This window comes from Zosterops lateralis (genome assembly GCF_965231275.1).
Source record: "Zosterops lateralis genome assembly, chromosome: 19".
Taxonomy (NCBI): Eukaryota; Metazoa; Chordata; class Aves; order Passeriformes; family Zosteropidae; genus Zosterops; species Zosterops lateralis.
In genome coordinates this window covers 4964651-4990004 of record NC_139779.1, presented here as the reverse complement: position 1 = coordinate 4990004, position 25354 = coordinate 4964651, and the positions used below count along the sequence as shown (strand labels likewise).

At 53.6% G+C, this 25354-nt stretch overlaps 1 protein-coding gene across 1 annotated transcript; it reads right to left on the bottom strand.

Moving 5' to 3' along the window:
- Nucleotides 1-877: 877 nt before the first annotated feature.
- Nucleotides 878-25354, bottom strand: RTN4RL1 (reticulon 4 receptor like 1; the record flags this gene model as incomplete). Its single annotated transcript, XM_083875316.1, has 2 exons — nt 878-2314; nt 25169-25354. 2 exons carry the CDS (start codon nt 25352-25354, stop codon nt 878-880), a joined length of 1623 nt encoding a protein of 540 aa, XP_083731442.1.

Here is a 25354-nt window from a genome sequence, read left to right as displayed (position 1 = left end):
TAGTTTATAAACATTGTAAGACATACATATGGATAACTGAGGGGAAGAGGGGGAGCCTGTGCAATTGTTGGGGTTTTTTTTTTTTCTCTGATGTGTGAACATGGTTACAAAAAACACACCTCCTGCGGGTACCTCATTTCTTTATGTGTTGGGTTTTTGGGGTTTGGTTTTTGTTTTTGTTTTTGTTTTGTTTGTTTAATTCCACCTCTAATCAGTCTTTCCTTTGGTTGTTGGCTACTCCAAGCCCAGCAGGCAAGCCCTGTTCTGCTGTAATGCCTGAGATATTCAGGGGTTTGAGATTGTCTTCTAAGAGATTCCCAGCCAACTTTGGCCTCTGGGTTTGGAGCCAAAAGGGCTAAAACGTGGGAGAACCAAATGTCCTTATTACATCGGCATCAGTGTCCTTGCACTCACTTTCAGAGAGAAACAGTGTAGGCTTAATCGGTGATGGTTTTTACAGCAATTATGTTCCTTTCGGTAATTGGAGGGGTCGTTCGGAGCGCTCTCAAACGAACGGGATTTCACAAGAGCATGGATACAGTCCATTTGTCCAGGTGTTGTCACCGACGAATTGGTTACCGTCCCTGTTATCTGCTTTTTTGTAAGGTTGGCTTTTGTTGTTGTTGTTGTTAGGTGCTCGGTTAGGCTGTTTGTGACAAGGTGTGATAATGCCTTTTAATCTGCTCCCGCTGCGCTCGGCACAGTCCGGCCGGGCACGGAGACAAACCCTCAGAAGCCGAGACAACGTTCTTCCCCTTCGCCAGGCCAACGCTGAGCCACGTACAAAAAAAGAAGAAGAAGAAAAGAAACTCTGGTCCTTTGTAGATTTGGTGGCAGTAACAGCTCCGCTCCGTCCGCGGCCGGGGGAAGGGGGGGCTCAGCGGATGACGGCCGCCAGCACCACCATAAAAACCAGGAGTGACGCCCTGAGCCCCGGGCAGCCAGCGGCCTGCTGGACCCCACTGGGCGGGCGGATGGGCGTCCGCCGGGTGCACTTACCCTTGCGCTTGGGGGACAGCGTGGGCATGGCCCCGAAGCTGTATTTGTGCTGATAATCAGGCACATAATCTGGCACCTCCTGCCCGTTTTTGCGCGGCCCCAAGGACACCGGTTTGGAGGTTCGGTTACGGCTTTTGTGGCTGGTGCAGTTCTTGCCGGGTTTGCGGTAGCCCGGCCGGGAGCCGGGGGGGCCGGCGGGCTGGTTGCTGTGCAAACTGTTCTCAGCCCCTCGCTCCTTCCCCTTCTCCTTGGAGGACTGGTGAGGGTGGTGGGATTTGGAGGCTCCTCTGTCCGCTGTAGAGAAGGTGTGTGTTTTCATCTGATGGAGCGACTCGGACCCTGAACAGTTCCTAAAGTCTTCTGCTCTTAGCACCTTGAGGTCCTTGCCGTGCATCTGCTCTGGGGACTCGCAGGTGATGCTGGAGCTGGAGCCTCTAAACCTGTGCAGCCATTCCCAGAGGGAACGGGCTTTGCAGTCGCAGCTCCATGGGTTCCCATTCAGCCTGAGAAACTCCAGGGCTCCCAGGTGGGCCAGGCAGTCCCCCTGCAGCTCCGAGAGGCTGTTATTGAACAGGAAAAGGGTGGTCAATCTTCGGAGGTCATGAAAAGCTCGCCTATGAATCCACTGCAGCTGATTTTGATGGATGAGCAGCCGATCCAGGTTTATTAGTCCCCTGAACGTGTTCTGATGGAGGCTCCAGAGCTTGTTTCCATGGAGAAAAAGATGGCTGAGGTTAACCAAGTCAACAAAAATATCATCCTGAAGGAACTCGATGTGGTTGTCTTGCAGGTAAAGGTATTGCAGGTTGTGGAGGCCACCGAAAATCCCGCTGGGGAGGGAGCTCAGCCCGCACTTGTACAGATACAAGGCGTGGAGTTTCACCAGCCCTTGGAAAGTGTCTGCAGCCAAAGCCCTTAAGTAGCGGTTGTCCCCCAGGTCCAGCTCTTCCAGGTTGACGAACCCGTCGAAGGTGTTGGGGTCGATGAAGGTGATGTTGTTGGAGTAGATCCAGAGGGTGACCATGGAAGGGCTGAAGTGGCCCCGCAGCAGCAAGGTGATCTGGTTGTTTTGGAGGAAGATCCTCTCGCTGTCCTCGGGGATGCCCTCGGGGATGGTGACGAAGTTGTGAGCCTGGCAGCTGACGGTCATCGGGGAGGGGTAGCACACGCAGTCGGTGGGGCAGCCCAGGGCACCGGGCACCTTCAGCCCCAGCAGCACCAGCAGCAGCTCCGCAAACCCCCCTGTGCGGAGAGAGGGGAGAGCGGCGTCAGCGGGAACCGGGCACCTCCCGCCCACCCATCGCTGCTGTGGAGACTATTCCGGGTGAAAAACGCCCCCAATTAGCTCAGCCCTCCTCTCTGCTCATGAATTACCCACGCGGCTGTGATGAGTAGGCTCATCACCCACGGCAGTTAAAACGTGATGTATGGAGTACTCCCTGCCTCCTCTCCCTGCCTGCAACAGGCGCCTGGTTGTGTTCCCAGCCCGGAACAGGCAGGAGAAACTTTCTCGGTGAGAATTCACGCTGGCAGCGCAGGCAGCAGAGCCCCTTGCCTGCAGGCAAGGGAACGCCGCGGTGTGAGAGCAAACAGAGGAAATTCAAACCCTCATAGATGCCCCCCACTCTTCCTGAAACGCATCTGTTCAATCGCCTGCACGTATCAGAGAGGAAAAGGTGCAGAGATTGGGCAATTCCCAGTGCACCACCTAAAATTACACCTGTGCAGTGCATCCCAACTTCCCCCAAAGGCACAGACCCATCCCCACCGTCTCCTTTCACTACAGTCGTTAGACACCACCATCCACCCCGAAACCCGGGTGATTTACAGGGAAATATGTTGTCAGCAGTTGGTGGAAAAGGCTGAGCCGAAAACTCCGTTTGGAAGTGGGATGCTCAGACATATTTTTAAATGGATGTCCTGTGGCAAAGCATATTGCATCCTCTAATGCTACAGTACGTGCCTGTGGCTGGGGCTTTCTCGCAGCAGAGAAGCAGAATCACATCCCCTCCCTCTGCTCAGCTCCCAGAGCTCCGGTTTCACCGCCCCGCTCCCGTCTCGCTCCCACTCCTCGCACCAGGCTTGCTTTCAGGCTATTCCTTCTGCGCCGAGTGGCTTTTCAGACTCATTGCACCAGACTTGTCATTTCTCATTCAGATTTTCCTCCTAGATTTGGCTTTTTCCTCTTACATGCAAAATTTGCTCATGTCTAATGAATTCTGCCTCTGGACTTCACGGGGAAAAGGAGTAGCAGCGGAGCAGTGCACAGCTGCCAGTGCCATCCTGCCCACGAGTCCTACTCAGCTTGTAATAATCTGAAAAACGAGAGTGGAAGTGGAGTTCATCTCTAATTACTCCACGTCGTTATCACCAGCTAGTCCAAGAGCTGGGACCCCTTGGGCTTTTACAGTCCCTCTTTTCAGTGCCTAATACGAGTTGGAGGCACAAAAACCTCACTGTTTTCTTATTAATTGTGTTTGAAATATAACTGTGTGGTTGCTGTTGCCTTCTCCCTGGTATGGAGATCTATTGCTGTTTAGTTAACAGCAGGTGGACCCGTCCATCTAGACCCATCCTTTCAAGGCAAAGTTGCCATATATTTTAGATAAACTGGGTTATTCAGACTCTCCATAAATCACCAGTAAGAGCCAGTCATCTCTGACTGGGAGGTTAATAGGAAAAAAAAATAAAATAGCATCGCTGCCCAAAGCATTGGATCAAGCCTTGCCTGGGAATGGGAATGAGGGGGATGACTCCCAGGAGCTGCCCTTCAGAAACGAAGCATGGGCCACCAGGAGGGATGTCTCATCCCTGTGCCACTGCCAAAAAGGGCTGGTGAGTCGGGAACGCTGAATTCGCGACAACTCCTACGGCTTGTGTAGGAAAGGGAACACTCTCCAAGTCACTGCCGTAGCATTTTGGCTTTGCTGTCGTGCCTGAGCGAGGGGCTGCGCTGGTGGGAGCATCGTGCTGACTACCCTGCCAAAACGGGAGCCCTGGCTGCCACTCACAGCCTGGTATCCTGAGGATATTGTGATTACCCTACAATGGGAGAGGTAGAGCAACGTTTGCAGATATTATTTTTTAACTCGAGGATGTGTTCACCAAGGTGGGACGGCTCCACGTCCCCCGTCTTACCTCGGTGACACCGGAGCACGGGCGCCTTCCGTAGGTCTGATGTTTATTAGCAAAACCCTGCCAGGCACAAGTGCTGTGACGATCTCCCACATGCAGAGTCTGTTATTGCAAATACCAAATCACAAGGGCCTGAATCAATAAACCATCTCCCAGCTACACGCAGCAGGTTGGAAGATTACATATTGCTTCCAAACAACAGTTTTATGCGCTCTTCCGTGACACGACAGTTGCCAGGCTAACGGGATTACTGACAGGAGGTGGAGCCGGGCAGGGATCTGGGAGCATACAGGATTTCACGTATAGGGATGGTGATGACAGGAGGCTGTTAGCAAAGCATGGTGATGGACCAAGGCAGCCCAGGCCTCCCTGGAGCATGGCCAAGGTAGAGGCTCCTGCCGAAAGGGAACGCAGTGTTTAACAGCTCGCTGCCTGCAGGGATAACTCCAGAGGTAAAGGTCAGAGGGAACTGAGTCCATCTCTTTAATTAACAGGCGGCTGTGAGTTAATGGCTGGAGCTCCTATGGAGAGAGAGATAGGATTCCTGCAGCCAGGGATGCTGGTGAGGATAGGCTGGGGTTGTCACTGGTTCTCAGCTTCCTGATAATAGGATGGTGGGAAAAAAAGACAGGGATGTCTTTCCCCCTGTTGCAACTTGGGACTAAGGAGAATGGGGAAACAGAAGGATGGACACTTAGAATAAAAAGGGTGAAGAGGGGAGCAGGACTTGGATAGAGAGTAGGTTTACATTAGGCATAATGAAGGAATTCTTCCTTGTGCAGTTGGTGAGGCCCTGGCACAGGCTGCCCAGAAAAACTGTGGCTGCCCCATCACTGGAAGTGTCCAAGGCCAGGTTGGATGGGCCTTGGAGCACGCTGATCTAGTGGGAGGTATCCCTGTCCATGGCAGGAGGAATGGAACTAGATGTTCTTTGAGGTGCCTTCCAACCCAAAGCAATCTGTGGTTCTATGAAGGTCTGGACTCCCAGTGGATGCACACAAGGCCTGTCGTCTCATCAAGGAGGCCTTCCCTCCAAGCCTGTAAAACCTGCTGAGTGCTTAGTGCTGTGAGAAGCTGCTCCTGGCATGCTCTGGGACTGGTCTCAATTTAGATTTGGGAATGAGACCCCAAAAACCAAAGAGGCTGTGGCCATGGAGCCATGAAGCTCCTGAGGCTGGTAACACCAACCCTGGGATATCCAGCAGCCAAATCCCACTGGGGCGTGACAGCCAGGAGCATTTGGGTCCCACTGGGTTTGCCAGCCTGGAAAACACCTTGGGAGCCTCCTGAGAAGCCCCAGCCCAGCTCTCCTGAGAGTCTGACCCTGTCTAACTTGTTATTCCTGACTCAGCCCTTTCAACTTCATCTTGTAAAGGTTGTGAGGCACACAGAAGGTCACCAGCCCGAGTGTCAGAGCTCACCAGGGAGGGAGAGCTTCAAAAGCAGCATGGAAAAATCCTCCAGAAACCTGCTGGTGAAGTGAGTAAAACCAAATCCCCGCTGACATGGATAAAACCAGCAAAGGGGTGTTTATCTCCTGCCTTTCTCCCACTGACGTGCTGTGTCACCTCGGCCTCTGCTTGCCGAGTCCTTCTGCCTCCTGCTCCTGACTGAGGTTTCAGTGATTGGAATGAATTCGTCTGACTGTCCAAACCATTTCCCATGTAACATCCCTCTAATTGGGCATTAATTAGGCATCAGTTAATGAATGCTTGAAATAATTTATCTTTGGATGCGTCCAGTTTGCAGTCTTACTTTTAACAGCACTAGACTCATTATTAGATTAACATCGTTATAAATGTTCTCCATTACCTGCTTGTTTCCATTGTCTTAGCCTTATTACTGAGAGTGAAAATCACTCCTCCTGCATGCATTATTGATGAGTAAGGACTTTCTATATGTAGCACGGGATTAATTGTTATACAGTGTAATGCATTTAGCGTGAAGCCTCAATTTGTGCAGGAGCTGAAAGCAGCCAGAAGAATGCAGACACCCGGAGCCACCGTGATCGGCCAGACACTGCACATCCCTCTCCAGCCCAGACCAGGTTCCTCCCAGGCCGGTGCCAGCACAGGAAGAAATTTGAAAGAAAAAAACCCAAAAAAAACCAACAAAAAACCCCTGGTTTGATACTCAGGATCAAAGACGGATGGTTTGAAGGGTTGGAGCACTTCTCTGCCACCACGGCAGGGACTCTTGACTCTGCAGTGCCACTTGCTCCAGAGAGCCAGCTGTACCTGCCCTGGCAGTTTTCTTGCTTTTTAAGGTTTATAACGCTTTACTGTTCCTCTGAGCTGGCAGGGACTCGGTTTCTTTAGAACATGATGCCACTTACTTTCATTAGGAGGTTCAGACTCAAGGCCAAGACATCACCCAAGACAAGGATAGGTTTGTCCCTGGGGGCGATGCACCTGCAGGACAACCCCACAAGGCAGCCCTGCCACACACCCCAGCACCCCCTGCCTGTTCCCTCTTGGTGAGCTGCTTCTCTCAGATGGATGTTTTCACCTCTCCACCCGGACAAGCTTATGTGGGTCAGAGCCCGTCTAATTCTCCAGCAGGAGAATCCGCTCTCGAGGATGGAGCAGGTTGCTTCTCTTCCAAATCTCTCCTAAACCCACCATCTGCTTTGGGAGACCCATCTTAGCTCATGTCTACATGCAACTTGACTGCCTGCTTACTGTGTCCATTACCGGGGCTGCTCAAGCTGTTAGATTTATAAGCTCTTTAGAGCAAAGCCCTCGTCTTCTGGTTGCTGATTTATGTGTTTTTACTGCCATAAAACACTATGTATAGCTACTACATAATATAAATAATAATACTTAACCAGAGTGCGCTACAAGTGGGGACAAAGCATCTGCTCACAGGAGGGATTATCAAAAAGGGAAAAGCTTCCTCATCACTCACCCTCTTTTGAGGCCAAACTCACACCTGCTCTAACACCAGCACCTAACTGAGCTCTAGACAGAGATTTTCCTGCACTGTTCCCACCCTGGATCTATCAAAGGATTTTTCAAAATCCACCCCTAACAAGCTGGTGCACAAAGACATGACTGCAACCCCCGGGGGGAAAGTACACTTTGAAACTTGGGAAGGACCTCAGAATTGGATGTTCACACAGAGAGAAACTGTTGTTTAGGGAGAAAAAAGCCGCCTCAAATGCTCACAATTTCATCAGCCAAGTGAAGGACGATGTAAGGCAAGGACAGAGTAGCAAAAGCAACTGGGCATGAGCCAAGAGTCAAACTCAAGATCTGGGACGGTTCGACAAAGCAGTGTCAGGCCTGTGCTTAGCAGCTGCAGGGCTTATTTCCTCTTATTCTCCTTTTTTTTTTTTTTTTTTTTTTTTTTTTTTTTTTTTTTTTTTTTTTTTTTCCTTTTTTTTTTTGGCAACACAGAGGATAAAATAAACACACCCATGCTGACTGTCACAAAGCCTAAATTCCCCAGTGAGCAGCAGCTCCCTTTCAGCCTCTGTGCAAAGCCCCTCAGGTGCTGCCCCACGGTCCTGCAGCAGGAGCATCCTCACTGGGATTGCTCCCAAAACATCAGCTGCAGCTCCCAGCACTGGGACACAGCACGAGCCTTTGCTTTCTGCACGAGCTGCCTTTCAGCCAGAGAGTGGCAGCCACCCATCCACCTTCATCATTTTATTATTTCTTTTTTTTTTTTTTTTTTTGCGACCGGTGTCATAAATAACTGACAGATCCCAGCTGTTTGGAGTTATGGTTTCTGATGGAGTGACAGCTGCTCCCAATCCCCCAGTCATCACCCCGGCAGTTCTGGAACATTTCAGCAACATAAAAATCATTGGAGATAATTTCGGTTTTGCATAATTTGGTTAGGCAAGCTGTGATTTAATGGCAATTATGACCTCCGAGGCAGAAGATGAGCTTGGAGGCTACTGGCTTCACACGACTTTAGCTCGGGGTGCAGCATCAGGGATGTTCCAGGGAGATGGCACTACAAGAAAAAAAAAACCTTCTCCAGCAGCTGGAAATTGCCTTCCTTGGCTGGCACGTGGAAACACTGTTCCCACAGGAAGAAGCATACAAGGAAATTTGGAAGGAATAGTGCTAAGGAAAAGCTTAGGGAAAAGAGCAGTGCCAAAAGATGCATGAGGAGGTAGGTTTTAAAGAAAAGCTAGGAAAAGGCTGTAGACTGGGGAGTGCCTTTGCACACCCTTCTGTGTCACCAGTATCTCATGGTACAAATGTCCTCTTGGTCACTCTGAAAGCAAATCATCCTCTTGTGACTGAGATGGGAGAGCTGGAATCACGAATGGGCCGTGGCATTTGCAGGCAGCTGCCTGCTTTGGGCACTGCCCTTTGCTCTCCCCTCTCACAGGGTTTCTCCTGCTCTGGGCTGTGTTGCCTTCTCTCTCTGGATGCTCTTTATCCATCCCAGAGCCCCTTGGTTTGCATTTCTCCAGCTGTGACTGAAAGGAGCAAACCCTTGGGCAGCCCAGCTGTGATGGGAGGTCAGCTGAGGATGGAGAACCGTGCTCAGGAGCTCTGGGGACATCATGGTGTTTCTGGTTGGGGCAAAAACATGGCTTAACAGCAGGAACAATTTTTGTTTGGAGCTGAGAAGGTCCAATTTCCCCACTCCATCATGGCTGTCAACCAGCTTGGAGTTTCCTGTGAGCTCAAGCTCAGGGTGAAGACCTGGGGCCAGCAGAACCCCAAAATCAAGTCCTTTAGAGTGTTGCAACTTCAATTTACATTTGCTGACCTGGTAACTGGAGCTGTTCACCTTCCTCCACCAAAGTCAAGGCCAAGGTCACCTGGAAGTTTCTGGATGGTGGTCATTAACTCCTATTGCAGTTTGAAACCAGACCATAAATTTCATAGTGTAATAATGTAAAAATCAATAACTCTGTTTGAAACAATAGCTTTGTCTTCCATTTCAGCCGGCTCTGATATCTCCCCACGGACCACGTCCCTCTGAATCACACAAATAAAGAGAGAGGAGCGATGGGTGGCTGGGCTGCTGCTCCCCTGCCAGGTGCCCAGTCCCTCCATAGTTACAGATTCAATTAGCTCATTTATTCCTCTCTCGCAGTTAAACTCGAGGATGATTTAACAGGAAAAAATAAGGAGCCTTTTATGCTCAGTCTCTCTGACATCCCGTCCAACAGAGCGTCCCTGAGGCTTTCCATGCAAGAGCTGCCCAAGCCCCTGCTCTCTATTGCCATGGGCAGCAGGGCCAAAACCCAAAATACTTCTGGAAAGATGCAGGACGAACTCACACGGGCAAAAAATAATAAAAGTCCGCTCTTTTCCAGCCCTGGCTTTCTGGGCGAGGGAGGTCTGGCTTCCTTTGCTTGCTTATTTTCCGTTGTTTGCTGTAGCACTGGCTCAAAATATACATCGAGAAGCAGGATTGTCTTTCACATGTTGGTGGATGTGTGATCCTCAAAAACAAATTAGCACCGATTCACTTCTATATAGAGTGCAGCCGTCAGGGAATCACTCCTGAATTCACAGCGAAGGAAAGCAATAATGCTTCCAGCGTGCTAATCCTCTCCAAGAGCAGCCCCTGAACTCTCTCCTGGTGCTGGAGGCACCACTGGAAATTACAATTGTACTGAAAAAATAATAAATACATACAGAAATTGGCAGGGTTTGTGCTAGTCCAGAGGATTTGTACCCTAATGTGGAACTCCCTGTTTAATTAGCACTCCTCTCTGTCTGCATCTCCTCCTCCTGCTCTCAAGCAAGAGAAAAAGGGGGGAAAAAGGAGGTCAATGGTGGAAGTGGCTGTGGGATTGAAACTCGGCTATAGGAACTTGTTTAATTTAAATGCTTCTTTCAGGACTATCACACGCAGAAGCAGAGGGAGTGTAGAGTGTGTTTTCCCAGTACAATCTGCTCTGCTTAACCCCAGTTCTGAGCACACCTTTCACGGCAGGGATGCCCTTGGTGGAAAACTGCAGTGGGCTGCTGCTGGTCCTGTAGCTGCAGGCACAGGGAACAACCCCAGTACCTCGGGGCAGCTCTGGGAGAAGACCCTTTAAATCAGAGGCTGGGCTGCTGCTTGTAGCAGTTGGAGACAGATCATTGGGATGGGGTGGGATGGGACAGGATGGGATAGGATATTTCTCTTGGAAGGGACTACAATGGTCATCTGCTCCATCTGCCCAAAAGCTAAAGTTTGTTGTTTAAAGACACTGTCCAAATGTCTCTGGAAAACTAACAGGCTTGGGGCATCAGCCACCTCTCCAGGAAATCTCTTCCAGGGTCTGACCACCCTCCCAGTGAAGAAATGCTTTCAATTGTCCAGTCTAAACCACCTTTGGTGCAACCATTCCCACACGTCCTGTCTCTGCACATCAGGGGAGACACACCATCCTCTTTTCCTGAGTCTTCTTTCCCTGCTGCTGCAGGCTTTATTGTGCCCCTGGGTCTCACCCCACTGTGCATCTCAAAAGCCACTGGGACCTTTCTGAAGTGCAGGAATGCTGGAGGGAAAGGCACATCTCTCTGCGCATGGATGAGTCAAATCCTTGGGTCCCACTGTGGCTGGAGGTGTCAATGGATACCAGGATGCTCCTGCTTCTCCAGGAGAGAATGGCATGGGCCAAGGAACACCCTGAGCAGGATTCCAGGCATGGACAGGGGTTTCAGGCGCTGCTGTCCTCACCCCCAGCAGGGACCAGGCATCCTCTGCTGGTCCCCAGCACAGGACAGGGCTCTGGCAGGACTTGCAGCAGCCTGCAGTGAAGCCGGGATAGAATTTGGCAAAGGACAGGGAGATCTCGAGGTCCTTGAGAAGGGACTAATAATTCCAATTGCCCCCGAGGAAAGAGAAGTACAGGAGGATGACTTGAGCTTAGTGGATTGTCTGAGGCGTCTCAGGGGATCATCAGATACTTCCACTCCCTTTTTGTCCCGAGGTGACAAGTTTTCCTTCCCATTCACAGAAATGCAAAGCAGTTCATTCACAGCAGTAATAAGAACGATGTCCTTTGTAAAACAGCCGGGGAGTGAACCCTTCGAGGTGCTTTACAGCAAAACAATTGCAGATGAAATGACAAAACCCACCCCAGCTGAGCACCAGCCAGATCGGTATCAAACACTGAACAAGCTCATGTGTAGAGAAAGCAGATTCACCAGCCCGTTTCCCTGCCAGCAGCTGGCCAGGAGCTACCGAGGGTTTCTTTAGGATCAGAAATACAGCCAAAACAGAGCAAATATGAGATGGAAGAGCAAAGTGACAGCTGCCCAAGCTCTCAGTGCACGCTCGGCTGCCCCATCCAGCCCGCATCCACTCGAGATGGAAAAACTGGAGGCTGTGGAAAAGTGGGGATGTGCTGGGTGGATCTTTACCTGGCTGGAGACGGGAGGGACAGCGACCCGACACAGGGAGGCAAAGATGGTTTCATGCCAGCATGGCTAAAAGGGAGGGCATTAGTCCTATAAACTTGTAATCCCGACCCCAGCAGTGTCCTGTGCCACCGAGATCCACAAGCGAATTCTGTACCGTGCTGCATGGGCTCCCTTTCATCATTCCTTTTCAGCCTTTCTGCATTTGAGATTTACTGGATGTCCTTGTGTTTGGTGGAGAAGAGGGCAAATTGGAGTCTGTCGTGTACCTTCTTCCTCATTCAGCAGCACATCATTCTGCCTGCAGCAGGGGGGAAGGAGACGGACAGGAGGCATCAAAGCTGCCGGCTCTGTCACATTTTCTTCCCCCCAACCAAAAAAGCAGTCTTGGCGTCATTTGGAGCCCAGCCCACAGCCTCAGGTCTCTCTCCCACACCCAAAAAGGGCAGCAGCACCTTTCCCTGTGCCCTTGGTCTCCTCTCAGGGCCATGCCACGAGCCCTTCAATAGAACATCCCTGCGGGTCACCAGCCGAGTGAGCACCACAGATCTCAGCAAAACCCCATCCCCACTGGAGACGTGAGCCAGCGTGCTGGGTCATGAGCACGGCTGCCTTTCAGGGACCTCTCCTGTGCTTTGCACTGAACTTTTTACCAGCTCATGAAAAAGGCAGTGATGAAAGCAGAGCACTGTGAATAGCTGAGCTGTGCCGCTCCTGTGCCCGGCATCCGGGGCCACTTGGAGGCTTAATGAGCCGGTAGGAAATGCCAAGTGCCCAGTTGGATGTTGGGCATTGTTACTCTCCCACACGGCTCTTGGGGTGTGTGGGGATGTGAGGGACCTGAGGACTGAGCAGCAATGCTTTGCCAACCCCTGAAATCTCGATCTTTGGAGCAGCTGGGTGCTGGGAATTAATGCGCAAGCAATGAACGTGGTCAGTTCACGGCACTCTGCTAATATCCTGCTTTGTCTAGCTCCAGTGCCGGTATTCCATCCCAAAATATCCCCCTGAACATCCCTCCGGGAGTGGACTTTGTGGAGATGCTGCACATCCCCCCCAGTGCCAGGCAAGTGCCTGCATTAAAAGCTTAACAAAAATAGCTTGATAACGGGATGTGTTCCCATCACCAGCAGCTCTCGAGCCCGCCGCCGATCCCTGCGCCTCCAACACAGCCAAGGCCAAGTAATTACGGGATGGGGGCTGCAAGGTCTTGACAGTCTAATTTCTATTAATTACAGCCTGTGCAGGATCCTGTCGCTGTGGAAAGGGGAGATGGGGAGATGAGAAATCGTTGCAGGGCTGGGAAGATGATGAAGGTTGGCGGTGCCGACTGGCAGCAGCCAAAACATCCGGGCTGGCCACAGTAAGGAGGGGTTTATGGTGAGAAGCAACACGTTGGGATGGATGGAGTGATGGGGATGTTCTACCCTCCTTCTCCTAATGTTGTGCTGCTGGAATGCACGTTTTGCAAAGTTAAAACAGATCGTAAAGAGCGGAAATCGGCGGTTTTAAGGGAAAAGAAAAGAAAACAAAAAAATAAGATCTTGGCAGAAGGATAAAGGAAGGCAACTGAAATGCTCATTAAAACTGAGGGGGCCCATTTCCCTGTCCAAGTGGCCACATCTCTGGAGGCTCCCAGATCCTTTGAAATGCCTTGTCAGACAAAGTCTTTCATCCTACCTGATTCTGGCTAAATTCATGGACCCAGAAATTTTCACTGGAAGCGAGAAAGACAGAGCAACTCCATTCTGACTTTTCACTTCCCATCTGATCGCTGTTGATACAATTTATTCCTATGACAGCATCTGCTGCTTTCATGGGTTTTTTATTCTGAAGTACAACTCGTCTTTGTTAGTCCCATTTTCAGGCCTTTCATCATTTGAGTCACAACATAAAAGGCATTTAAACACTCCTGCTTGGAAACCAGGCTTGGAGAGGGTGGGAGCAAGGAGATGCCATGTCTCCCCAGCCCCAGCCCTCCTCTGGCATGGGATGGGTTGTCCTGGTGTGCCATAACCCTTTTGTGGTCCCACGTGCCCGCTGCCAAGGACGGCAGTGATGGGGATGCTGTGGCTCCATTTTGGAGTGATGCTGTGAAATCCAGATGTGCTTTGAGGCGCAGAGCCCAGTAGACCATGTCCCTGCTGGGGCAGCACCTCTCCCATCTACCACTGACACAAAAGGAGTGTTTCCAGGGGCTCTGTGACCTCCTCATCAGCCAAACCTCTCATTAGACAACTAATTGCCTTTTGCTCTGCAGCTCCAGACCAGGCTGTGGTGCTCAGCTCTCCATGTCCCTGTGCTGGAGGTCTCTGCCACTCCTCACTGCCACCCACACCCCTCTGAACTCACCAGGGACACTTGTCCCCACCGGTGCCAGCAGATCCCGCTCTGCCCTGGCATCTGCCGAGCTGCTGGAGGCACCGGGGAGTTCAGAGCTACCCACAGAAAATTGGAGTCTAATAATAGCTCCGTGGTGTTGCACCAGCAGAGAGAGCTGGAACAGCTACGTCTGGCAGGGAGAGGCCACCGCTGGCTGCCTGCGCCTGCCCGGGCTCCTGTCTGCTCAGCTGGAAGAACAACGCCTTTCCCGGGATCCTCCTCCCCAGCTCCCAGCTCTGCTCCCCCTGCAGCCCCCCTTGTGACTGACAGACCACTCTCCACACTTCAAGGATTCCCTGCCAAGGCAGCGTGGCTCACACCACTCCCCAAACCCCTCCCAGTGCACATGGGCCACAGGGCTCCACACCTGTGAAAGGACTTGGACCAGGTGGAAAAGCCACTGGGGACAGAGAATGGGCAGGACTCACCCACCACACCCCTGGGTGAGCATCTCTGGGATGTGATGGCCTGTCCCCCCTCCTGCTTTAATTCCCCTGCCGTATTTTCCACTCCAGCAGGCATTGCTGGCACCTGAGCATGCTCCAGTAACATCCCTCATCCCACCTGGTATCTTTCATCCTGGATCCCATCCCTTGTCCCCCAGCTCCCAGGAAAGTGAGCGCAGCTGGAAACTGTGCTGCTGCTTATTGGAATAACCTTTCAGGATTCATTTAGTGCCGCTTGCTTCTTGCTTTCACCCCACCTTTCCACCGTCAGCACTTTACTAATTGCAACTTTTAACTCGTTGTGCCCAGAGCAGCTGCTGCTGTAAGGAATGGGGTCCCTCTGCCCCCCCCATCTCTCCTTCCCTCTCAAATAAAGGGTCAACCTGGCAAAGTGTGAACACCACACTCACCCCAGCCTGCATGGCCCTGCTCCTGCTCCCAGCTCACCCCACAACCTTCCTGCTTTGGGAAAAGATCATCCCAGAAGGCCACAAATCCCAGGCAAAATCCCAGCCATCACCTGGGAGCATAAATCAGCGCATGGCTGGGCAGGGAAGAGGCGAGAGATCCCGACGGCTATCGGAGCACTGTCTGCCTGAGACTTATTAAATTATGGCTCTCGAGTTCAGCATCTGAGCCCGGCGCGGCGGGGCCCGGGCGAGAGGGGGGTGGGCAAAGCCCCCTAATTCAATCACGGGGCAGAGGCGATGGTGCAGCTGGTGGGGAAGAGGAGCTATCGCTGTCAACACAGAGAGAACGAGGCTTCCACAGCCTCCCTGGGTGGCTCTGCCCACTGACCCCTCACGGCTGCATTTCCCAACGCACTGGGAATGGCTCTGTGTCGCTGTTAAGGGCTGGGGTGTGGTGTGGCATCCATGTCACCACACAGGACTGCCCTGATCCAAGGCCACCTGCACCAAAGGTGGGATGTTGCCAGCTCTGCTGCCACACATCTCTCTGTCCTAAGAGAAAACGAGCCAAGAAACGACATTTTCAGGAAACTTAGGTGGTTTTTATGTAAGTGCAAGAGCAGGGCAGGAGGGAGATAAGAAGCTGTTTCCCAGCTGACACCATGAACCAGAGAGTGTGACTAAAACTTGGGAATGCTTTGCACAGGGGTTCAGGCACTGTGGTGATGCCCACGGCATTGAAACCTCAGCAGCTGTGAGGGAGATGAGGACAGAGGGACATAATCATGTAGAAAAGAGAGGAGAGAGAGCTAGGAAGGCAGAAGCTTTCCCTGAAAGCATTTCCAAGGTCAACGCTTAAAAGTGGAGCAGAGAGAGAGGATTTGGCTGAGGCAAGGGAGCGGGACCACGCTGGGATGCTCAGTGGGAGGCAGAGGAACGCTCAGCTCCCACATCAGCACCGAATTACCCAGCCCAGGGCTAAGTGAGGCACCCAGACAAGGTCACGGTCCCACTGGAGCGGCGCGGGAGCTCCGGCTGCGCCGGCTCCTGCCTCCCCGGCAGCAAATTCAATCGTGGCCAATAACAGAGTGGAACAAAATCCAGCAATGCAATAAAACCTCCCGGCACCTTGTTCACCTGAAGCCTGAGCAGACGGGGCTCGCACAGGAGGTGGTGGTGGCACAGCCTCGGAGGGCAACCTCGTGTCTGGGGAGCCCAGCAAGGGGAGGGAGGGTTTGAAACGGCCCTTGGTGAGCTTTCACGGGAGGCACTTCATCCTGAGGCTCACAGGGGAGAGGGGACAGCCGGATTTCTGAGCAAGGGAGAGCCGCTGATTCCTTAAGAAGCGGGGAGGTGAAATCCAATTGTGCAGCATCCACGGCTGCCATTAACCTGTCTGTGTACTCCCGCGGCCGCCCATCCCTCTCCCCGCCGACAGCCAGGGCTGCCCGGCACACGCTGCCCCGGCTGCCCGGGGATTTGTGTCTGCCTGCCTGCTGCTGCTGTGGCGGCACACAGCCCTGCCGCAGGCTTTTCTCCCGTGTTTTCCTGCTGCTTCCAGAATGGAGCGCTGGCTAAACGTCCCCTGGTGAGCTGGGGAGCTGCGGAACTGATTCCTGGGGAGAAGGAGAAATGGTGGCAGCGTGCGATGGGAGGCTGCAGGAGGAGCTGCCGGGGCAAACCACAGCTCCAAACTGAGGCCAGGAAAGATAATGGCGTCGGACTTCCATGAAGAAGGGTCCTTAGGACATTCCTTGGGAATACCCCTTGGGCATTCAGCTTGTAGTTTCATCTCCATCAAGGGAGTGTTTAGAGCTTAATGGCAACTTTTGGAAGCGCAGATGGGTTTGTGCCAGGGTCGCACGTTCCTGGAGAGGCAGACAGGTGGGCATTAGAGGGGTCTGCACTGCCAGACGTTCAGCTGGAGCCCCCTCAGATGTGCCAGCAGTGGCTGACAGGGGGGAAAGGCAGGATCTGGACTCGCTTTGCTCAGCCCCACACTCTTCCCGGCCCACGGGGAGGCTGAGAGTAGGATGGTGGAAGAAGGAAGGGAGAGGAGAGGTGGGGAGCAGGGAGGAGGTGCAGCCAGCCCCACCAACCGCCTCACCTCTCTGCATCCCACTTCCATTTGCAGATTTATTAAATCGAGAGCCAATTCCTACATAATTTCTTTCAAGCAGCTCCACCTCGCAGGTGTGCGGAATTTATTTGAGATAAAGAAAACCATTACAGAGAGACAGCAATCTTCAAAGACCACCTCGGAGACCTGAGAGAAATAAAAACACTAGCCCGTGCAAATGTGCAATTAAGTTTCAGAATACTCCTGCTCCATGAAAAGCTCCGTCCCTGCAGAGAACAGGCCTTTAAGGCAATTTTCCCAAACCCTATTCAGCATTCACTCAAAAATGCCTTTTTAAAACAACATGTGATTTTTTTTTTCTCCTCCCTGCTTCACTCCTCCTCCCTGCGCTTGCTCCATCACTTCCAGGTGGGACACAGACAGCTCTGGTGGGGATGTGGTTCCTCCTCGTTTGGAGGGGGACATGAGGCACAGAAGGGGTCCCATCCACACAGGCACAGCTCTGTCACAACCTCCAGTCATGTCAGATCCACAAACCGGGAATTTTTAGAGCTAGTCTTGTTATTCAAGGAGACCATGACACCGGCATGGCCCCGCCTGGGGACAATTTGCCAACTATTCCCAGTTGAAGGATCTTCATATCCCTTATTCATGGGTCATTCTCTGCTTGGTGATTAATTAAAAATGCATAATTAACCTGTGGAACGCACTGCCATGAGGTATCGGGGAGGCCAGGAGCTTAGCGGGATTCGGGGGAGGATTATATGTTTAAATGGATAATGAGAACATCTGGTGGTACATTAACAGGGATGAAGGAGAATTAGGGAGAAGAGCTTGGCCTGCCGCCGGCACAGGGTGCGGGAGGGCAACCACGGGGCTGCCTCGAGGAGGGCACTGCTGGTCCAGCCCCAGGCTTGGCAGAGACACAAACACTCCCCTGCACCCTTGGGAAGGGTGATTTTGGGAATGAGTGGGGTGTGTCTGGGGATGAGGCAGTGACAGAGGTGTCACCACAGAGCAGGCTGTCTTTGGGTTGGAGGTGGCTGCCTGGGACAGCAGGATGGCCACAGTGCTGCCAGCTCCTTGCCAGAACACCCAACCCAGCAGCCACCTCTTCTTCATGGAGACAGTGGCATGACCCTGACCCTTGGAGAGTCCCTGACAAATCAGCCACAGTGCCCTTCAAACCCCAGGAGAGCATCCATCAGCTGCAGCACTTCCTGCAGGTGACACCACGCTTGCGTGCGCACTCATCCGCGCTGCTGGTGGTGAGCTCTGAAGTCGTGGCACGCGACCAAGAATCCAAGGAAAGTGCAGGAGACACAAGACCAAGCCTCAGCCAGCGTGGCCATGGAGGGTATCCCAGCACAAAGGTGTGCAGCCCATGCAACAGGAGGTTCTTGGGGGTCTCCAGCCTCTGAACAACATGTGGCTTCCAAGATTTGAGCCTGGCACACACCTTCTCCCTGTGGCATCATACCTCATCCACCCCAGACTCCACACAGAATCAGACACAACCCATGACCCCTCTTGCACGGTGGGCACAGACCATGTGCTTTGCTTCACTTCTTTCCCCCAGCCTCAGAAGTTTTCTTAGAAAAGCCTGGCAGCCAAAGCCAGCGACTCTGAGAGCAAACTCCGGGCTGACGACAGGATTACTAAATCCCTGTGAGCAAACAGGGCTCAAGCAGCTGCTCTTTTGCATTGTAAATCTGCTGCTCCACTGCTAGCACCAACTGATGGTTGTGCAAGGCCTGGGAACCACAACCTCTTGGGGTGAAAAGCACTGAGGGCTCTCAGCAACGTCCCCAAGAGCTGGGGGTATACTCTATACTCAGCTCCTCATCACCAGGCTCCTGCTTCACAGTAGCTGGGAGAAGGAAGAGATGCTCAGTCCTCCCAGCAGGACTCTGGATGCTCTCAATGTCCCTTCACCATTTTGCAGGTGGTGCCACCGACTCAGCAAGATTGGGCAACTGGAGGGATTTTGGGTGTCGTGGCCCCTCTGGACTCACTGCTGGTCCCCTGGGACGAGGTGGCTGCAGCACATCGTGCTCAGCCTGCCGAGCACGGCCGGGGCCTGCCGGGCCGGGGTTAATCTCGTTGTCACACTTTCCCTCCTTCTTGCTGGCTCGGCGCGCTTTGACCCGCTGTGAAATTGTGGCCAACAGCACTGAATATTTTAAGAGCAGCAATGCAGTGATGGCCGCGCGGAGGAGCAGCAAGGCAGGCCGGGAGCTGGGCTGGGCCCTCACCTCCCCCCCGCCACCACCAACCCATTAGCACAGTTCAGGGAAACCTAAAAAATTCAAAAGACACTGAAATATGCAGCATTTTTTTTGCTCTCTCTGGAAATGACGCGCTCCGCTTCCCAGATGCTCCCGAGTAGGACGTTGTAAATAAAAGGCTTTATGACACAGAGGGTGTTGCCAATGGGGCTGTGGGATGCTGCAGAGCCCAAATTGACACCCCAATCCCTGTCCTGCCCCTCTGTTCCATGCTTGAGCTTGGAACAGACCTGCACTGCCATCAGTGCCCACCCTCATTAGCGCAGCGCAGCCATTTAAGGAGCTTCCCCTCTCCATCCTTGGCCTCTGCTGGCTGCTCCCTGCCCCTTTCCCCCCGGGCTATCCCCTCGGCACATCCCTCCTCCCCTCGGCCGGGCGGGTGGGACGCGGGTGCCGCAGGACCTGACGCAAACACCTGTCCTCAGCACTTCTGCTATCTGGGGCACAGCAGAGCAGCAGCGGTGAGGAATTAAAAAAAAAAAAAAAGCCCTATTTGCATAAACCTCCCAAAAAGAGGAGCCAGAGCCTGAGTCTGGAGAGCTGGAATATCAGTCAGGGACCACCCGAGCTGGTAGGAAGTGCAATAAGTATTTGGGAAGCATCACCTTGGAGCTGGGCACGTTCTACCACCAAGTCCCTGCATATCCCCAAAGTGCTGCCCCAGGGCTTGACACCCCATCGAGGAGTGACATAGGGACACTTTTGTATTCAGGTCTTAAGAGGGCCAGATTAATCGCCATGTGCTGGATCTGTCACGCGCAGGGATATATATTCTTCTCGGAATTTACAAGTAGTTCTGTCTGAGAAATAAACAACTGGAGATAAAAATTACATTGTCACTGTGCAGGTGTGATCGATGGGCAAGACCAGCCCTCAGAGTGACGGTGAGGTGCCACTGGCACAACCTGCCCAGGGAGTGCCAGCACCTGGGACAGCTGGCAGATGCCAAAGGGACTCCAGGAAAGGCAGTGGGATTCCACCAACCCCAGCCTGTTGTGTCTCTGTCCCAAATGCCAGGAAAAGTGGGAACAGCCACCAAGGCCATCCCCAAGTGAGGGAGATGACAAACCCTGGAGAAAACAATGCTGGTGATGGGTGACCAGGATGCAACTGTGGGAAGATGCCTGGAGTAAAGCAGTCAGAGGCAGAGGGGGCTCAGCCCCCAGGTCAGCTTCTTGTAAAAGCCTCTTGGGCTCTGTCTGAGACCCCAAATCCTCCTCTCCAGTGTGTTTCCAAGGTCAGCAACAGGCAAAAGACACAGCCAGGCTGGCAGCCACTGAATTCCCCAGGGATGTGAGAGAAGGATTGATGCAGTTTACACCAAGCCCCTTTCTAGTTTGGTTTCTCCTTCATCCTTCTCTGCTTCCCGTGGCTGCATTGCCTTGGCCCGGCTTGTCATGGAGTGACAGAGCACATTGCCTGCTGGGGTCACTCCCTGGGGAGGGACAGGCATTGGCTCCCTCACAGTGTAAATCTAAATTCGCACTGAAAGCACTAAAAAAGCTCTGCGTGGATCTTCTTCCCAGCCTTCGGCATCCTGAGGAGTCATGACTCGGCTCAGCCTGCTGGGATGGAGATCCCAAAACCATCTGGGGACATCCAGCTGCCCCTGAGGCGGGTGCCTCGCTCCAGGCTGGCACCCAGCAGCTGGTCCAGCAACTGCCTTCGGTCTATTAATAAAGCTGGAGCAGCTGGTAGAGCATCCACCGCGCCAGTCCTCGGGATTTATCCACACCGCTCTGCCTTATCAGCCATGCTTTTCACAAGCACTTAAATTCAGGAGGAAAAGGAAAAAGTGAAATCAGATAGAAATGCAGGTCTGTTTGCTGTTTTCTCCAATGAAATGGTTCTGGGTAAACAGCAGACGCCTTTGATGAAATCCCAGCAGGCTTAAACAATAAAGCTGGTTACAAACTCAATCTGGCGCAGATATCAGATCTGAAATTGTTTCAAAAAACATGTCAACATTTTCTAATGCTGCTGCAAAACTTCCTCGGCACTTTGCCACAAGCTGCATCTGTGACGCAGGACCTGCACCGCTGTCCCAACTCGTGCTCCCACTGCTGCACTTCCCTGGGGGAGTCCTGCCCTGGCACCTCTGCAGCCCTCTGCCTGCTGGGAGACCCTGAGCTGCAGGAAGATGCTCAGCAGCATCACCTGGGAGGCAGGAGATGCACATTCCCAGCCCCGTGCTCGGGGAACACTGGATTGTTTTCCAGCTGTAAATGCAGTTCCCATCCCCAGGCACAGCTTTGCTGAAGCTTTGCAGTGCTGGAGGTCTGGCAGTGCTGCTGGACAAGGGGCATCAGGCAGGGTGGGCATCCCCCTCATCACATCTTAGAGATGGAATTCAGCCATGGGTTCATCCCAGGCACCACCAAGGACAATTGACTTTTCCATGGGAAAACAATTTGCAAAATGTGGTGGTGGCAGAGGAGCACAGCCTGGTGCCCCTCCTGGGTTCTGCCTCCTGTGTGCCACCTCTGCATCCTGCCAGGACACCAGGGCAGGATGAGGCTGCATGGGGATGCACAGGTCCAGCTGATGAAATGCCTGGCTGGGGGCAAAGTTTGGTCCTCTCCTACACCTACGGCACAGGCTGGTGGGCACAACAGGGACTGTCCAGTGCAGGGTAGCTGGGTCAGGGTGACAGGAAATCTGGAAGCTCCATTGGTGTTGGGACCAGGGACCATCCAAACTCAGAAAACATGTGGAGCTAGAGTGCAATGAGGCAGCTCCTGCGCTGGCACTGCCAACACCAGCCTGCCAGTTACCTGGCACTGACACTTCCCAAACTCTGTCAGCACTTGGGGTCTCTGGAGGACACCAGGGGATGCAGCTGAGGGGGTGAGAGGCTGAGGAGAAGGAGGAGGAGGCACACCTGCTCACGCTACAAACACAGACACTGTCTTGGCTCTAGTTAAAAAGCCAATGCCAGCTCTAAAGGTAATCTGGGGTCTCCCAAAGGCTCCCTCCTCCATCTCTAAGGGATCTGCTCCAGAAGTGTGGGGGAAGACACACTCATCCCACGTTGGATCCAGCCCTACACACAGCCCACCCCACACCCCGAGGAAGCCCCCAGCCTGGAGCTGATGCCTGACACAGCTCATGTCCCGTGTGCCTGTGATAGAGGAGCAGAACCTTCATCCCTCCCAGGAACTGGAAATGACAAAGGGGACAAGGGAGAGGAAAAACGGGGCACACGGAGGGGGACAAGGAGGGCAGGCAGGGCTGGGGGGTGCAGGGGGCCAAGCCTGAGCTCTAGAGCAGTGCAGGGGATGTGGCAGACCTGACCCCTCTGCAGAGGTTGCCTTTGCCATCGATCCCTGTTGCACTCAGGCTCATTAGGGCCGAGGAGCTGCTGCGAGCGGCTGCTGGAGGAGACAGACGGGGGGAGCGCTCGCTGTGGCTCCCTGGATCGTATTAAATATTTACTTTGTTTTGTTTTGTTTTTCCCAGCTATATTGATCAGAGATGGAGTGGGGAGGTGGGGGGAGGAAGCAAGGGGGTGCTGTTGGATGCTGGGAGGGAAAAGCAGAGGCAACGGCTGAGCTGGAAAACGGGGACAGACCCTGTCAGGGTGTTCCCGAGGGAACATCACCTGCTCTCCCATGGGGCACCCAGAGCTGTCACCCTACAGAGATGCTCCCCTCAGAGCCATCCATCCCCTTCAGGGTCAGGACAGACATCACCAGCACACGGGAGGTGCAGTGGGGCAGCTTCCACTCCCCATCCCACATCAGCCCCGTCTCGAGGGATGTAAGGGAGGGGGATGCCCAAGGAGAAAGCATCTCATAGCTTGGGGTATCCCCCTGCCCCGGGCCGGGAGGTGCCCCCCGCATCCAGGCTGGGCCCCGGGAGCGGCCGCGCAGTCGGCACTGTTTCTATTTCGAGAGGAGCTCTACTGGAAAAGGAACAAAAGCCGAGGGAAGCTATAAATAGCCACCTCCTTCACACCAGCGCCTCCTCCACCTCAACATCCCGAGGCCGGGGGGGTCCCACAGCCTGGCCCGGGCTCAGCCCCACCGTCAAACCCTCTCCACGTCTTGGAGCCAACATCTCCATCTGAAAACCAGAGGGAATAATAAGCCTGGGAATATCTGCCGCCGAAGCAGAACTGGCTCTGAGCAGCGGCTCACCAAGTTATCCGGCGGCTCTGCCCAGCCACAGCCCCGTTCCCTGGGGGATTTGCTGCTGCCCAGCCGAGCTCTGCACCCAAAAACACCCCATGGGAATGGATTCCACCACCTGGGGATGCTCCTTATGTCCCTGGCCCTGCCTGCGGCTGGCAGGGAGCAGGAAGAGCCGAGTGGCTCGGGCAGACCTACTTTCAAGGCTTTAATCCTTTTTGCTTAAAGAATCTTTTTTTTTTTCCTCTCTCTCTCTCCTCTCTTTCTTTTTTCCCCTTTCTTTTCCTTTCCGCGCGGCAAAGATGGGGTCTGATCAGAGGAGAGACGCAGGGAGCTGACAAGCTGCGGCGTATGGAGAGAAAGGAGAAAGAAATACATATTTATTACCCTCAATTATTAAAAAATAGATAGCAGCAGATCTTAGGCCCTGGCAGAGGCACTGCAGAGTCGTTTGTCTGAGGACTATTTTGTTTTTTAAATTCCATTGAAATTATAATACGCTGGGCTTGTTAGCACAAACACCCCGGCATATCCCTGCCGAGGGGGGATCATCCCAACCCCTCTGCTGGCTCCGGTGTGCTTCCCGCAGGGTGGCTGTATCCAGCACCCGATGGGATGCCGGATTTGCAGGCAGCGGGGAGGGAAGGAGGGAGGTTCAGGGAGGCAGGAGCTGGCAGCGGATGCAGCCGGCAGCCTTTGTCCCACTCTGCCTTCACCCCGAGGGGATCAGAAGGGCTCTGCCCCGTGCAAGCACATACCAAATTCACATGGATAGCCAGCTGGGTGAAGGTCTCATGGACAAGATCTCACCCAGGTCACCTCGGGCCAAAAAAGCCCCGTGACATTCTCCGTGCCCAAAGACAGGCTCTGCACCCCTCGGGTGGCACCGTGGGGGTCCCGTGGTCACGGGGATGGGGTTTCCCCGAGCAAACCAATGCAAACGCTGGTGGAAATGCAGCTGGAAAAAAAATAGAAAGCGGTTCCCAAGTGCGGCACACGGGGCTGGCGGAGCCGCTGGCACCTCCCCTCCGCTTGCAGGGCTGCTCCGTAAGGAGCCCTGCCAGAGCAGCAGCAGCCAAATTCCCTCCCACCGCTGCTCCCCGGTAAACAGCGGCTGCATCCTCCCCGTGTGATGGTGATGCCGGGACTTAGGGAGCACGTGGAGCACCTCTGCCACCCTCCAGCTCCAGCACCGCTCTTTCCCCACACACGGGATCCGTTTGGATGCGCCGGACCACCACGGACCTGCTGTGCCATCACTTCTCCAGGGCCAAATCCCGCTGGCCATGAGAGACGCAGCTGTGAGAGGAACCAGCTTTTGGCACCGTGAGTGGTCATGGCTCTCCCAGCCCGGGCAGAAGCATCTCTAAAAGCTGCTCACCAAAGCTGGGCCGGCTCCAAGCTGCCGTGCCGGCTCCCAGCCGCTGTGCCAACACCACCGGGACGCAAGCAGCCAGCGGGCACATATGCTGTTAAAAAGGAAAAGGAGCTTTCTACACCAAATGGAGCATTTTCTGCTTAATAACCCCCAATCCTAATCTGCGTAAAGAAGATTGCCCCCCGCATCTTCTCGTCCTGCATCTGCCGCTCGCCCTGCCCGCACTTTAACACCCCGGGCAGAGCCCCAGCAGCACGTGCCCTCAGCAGGAAAAGCAGGAGAAAAACCAGCCACTGGGAAAACAGGCGATGCCCAGCGCTGGGCTCATCTCCTTTGTCAGCTCCGAGCCTCCACCATTTGTCATCAGTAAAAATAATGTTCCTAAAAGTGTCCCCCCTCTGATTGCCGGGCGGCAGGCGCAGGGCTGTGGGTTTCCATGGTGATGCCGTTCCGCAGGGATGGTACGGGGGGATCGGTGGGATTGGTGCTTCCTCGGTTTTGGGAGATGGGACGTGGTGTTGACATCCGGAGCGAGGACAGCACCAGCCCTGCTGCTGGCAGAGGATCCTGAGGCTGAGCCAGCTCCTTCCACCTTGGGCTTGAGCAGTGTCACCCAAAATAGCAGGGGAGGAGCAGCCTTGCTGGAGAGGACACGGATGCTCCTGTATCGCAGTGGTGCTCCTGAGGCCGTGCCCTGCACCCCTGCCTGTGCCAGCACATGGATCCCCAGCTCCTCCTCACTGACTCCCACCAGGATCCCGCTTGCTCCTGGCCTCAT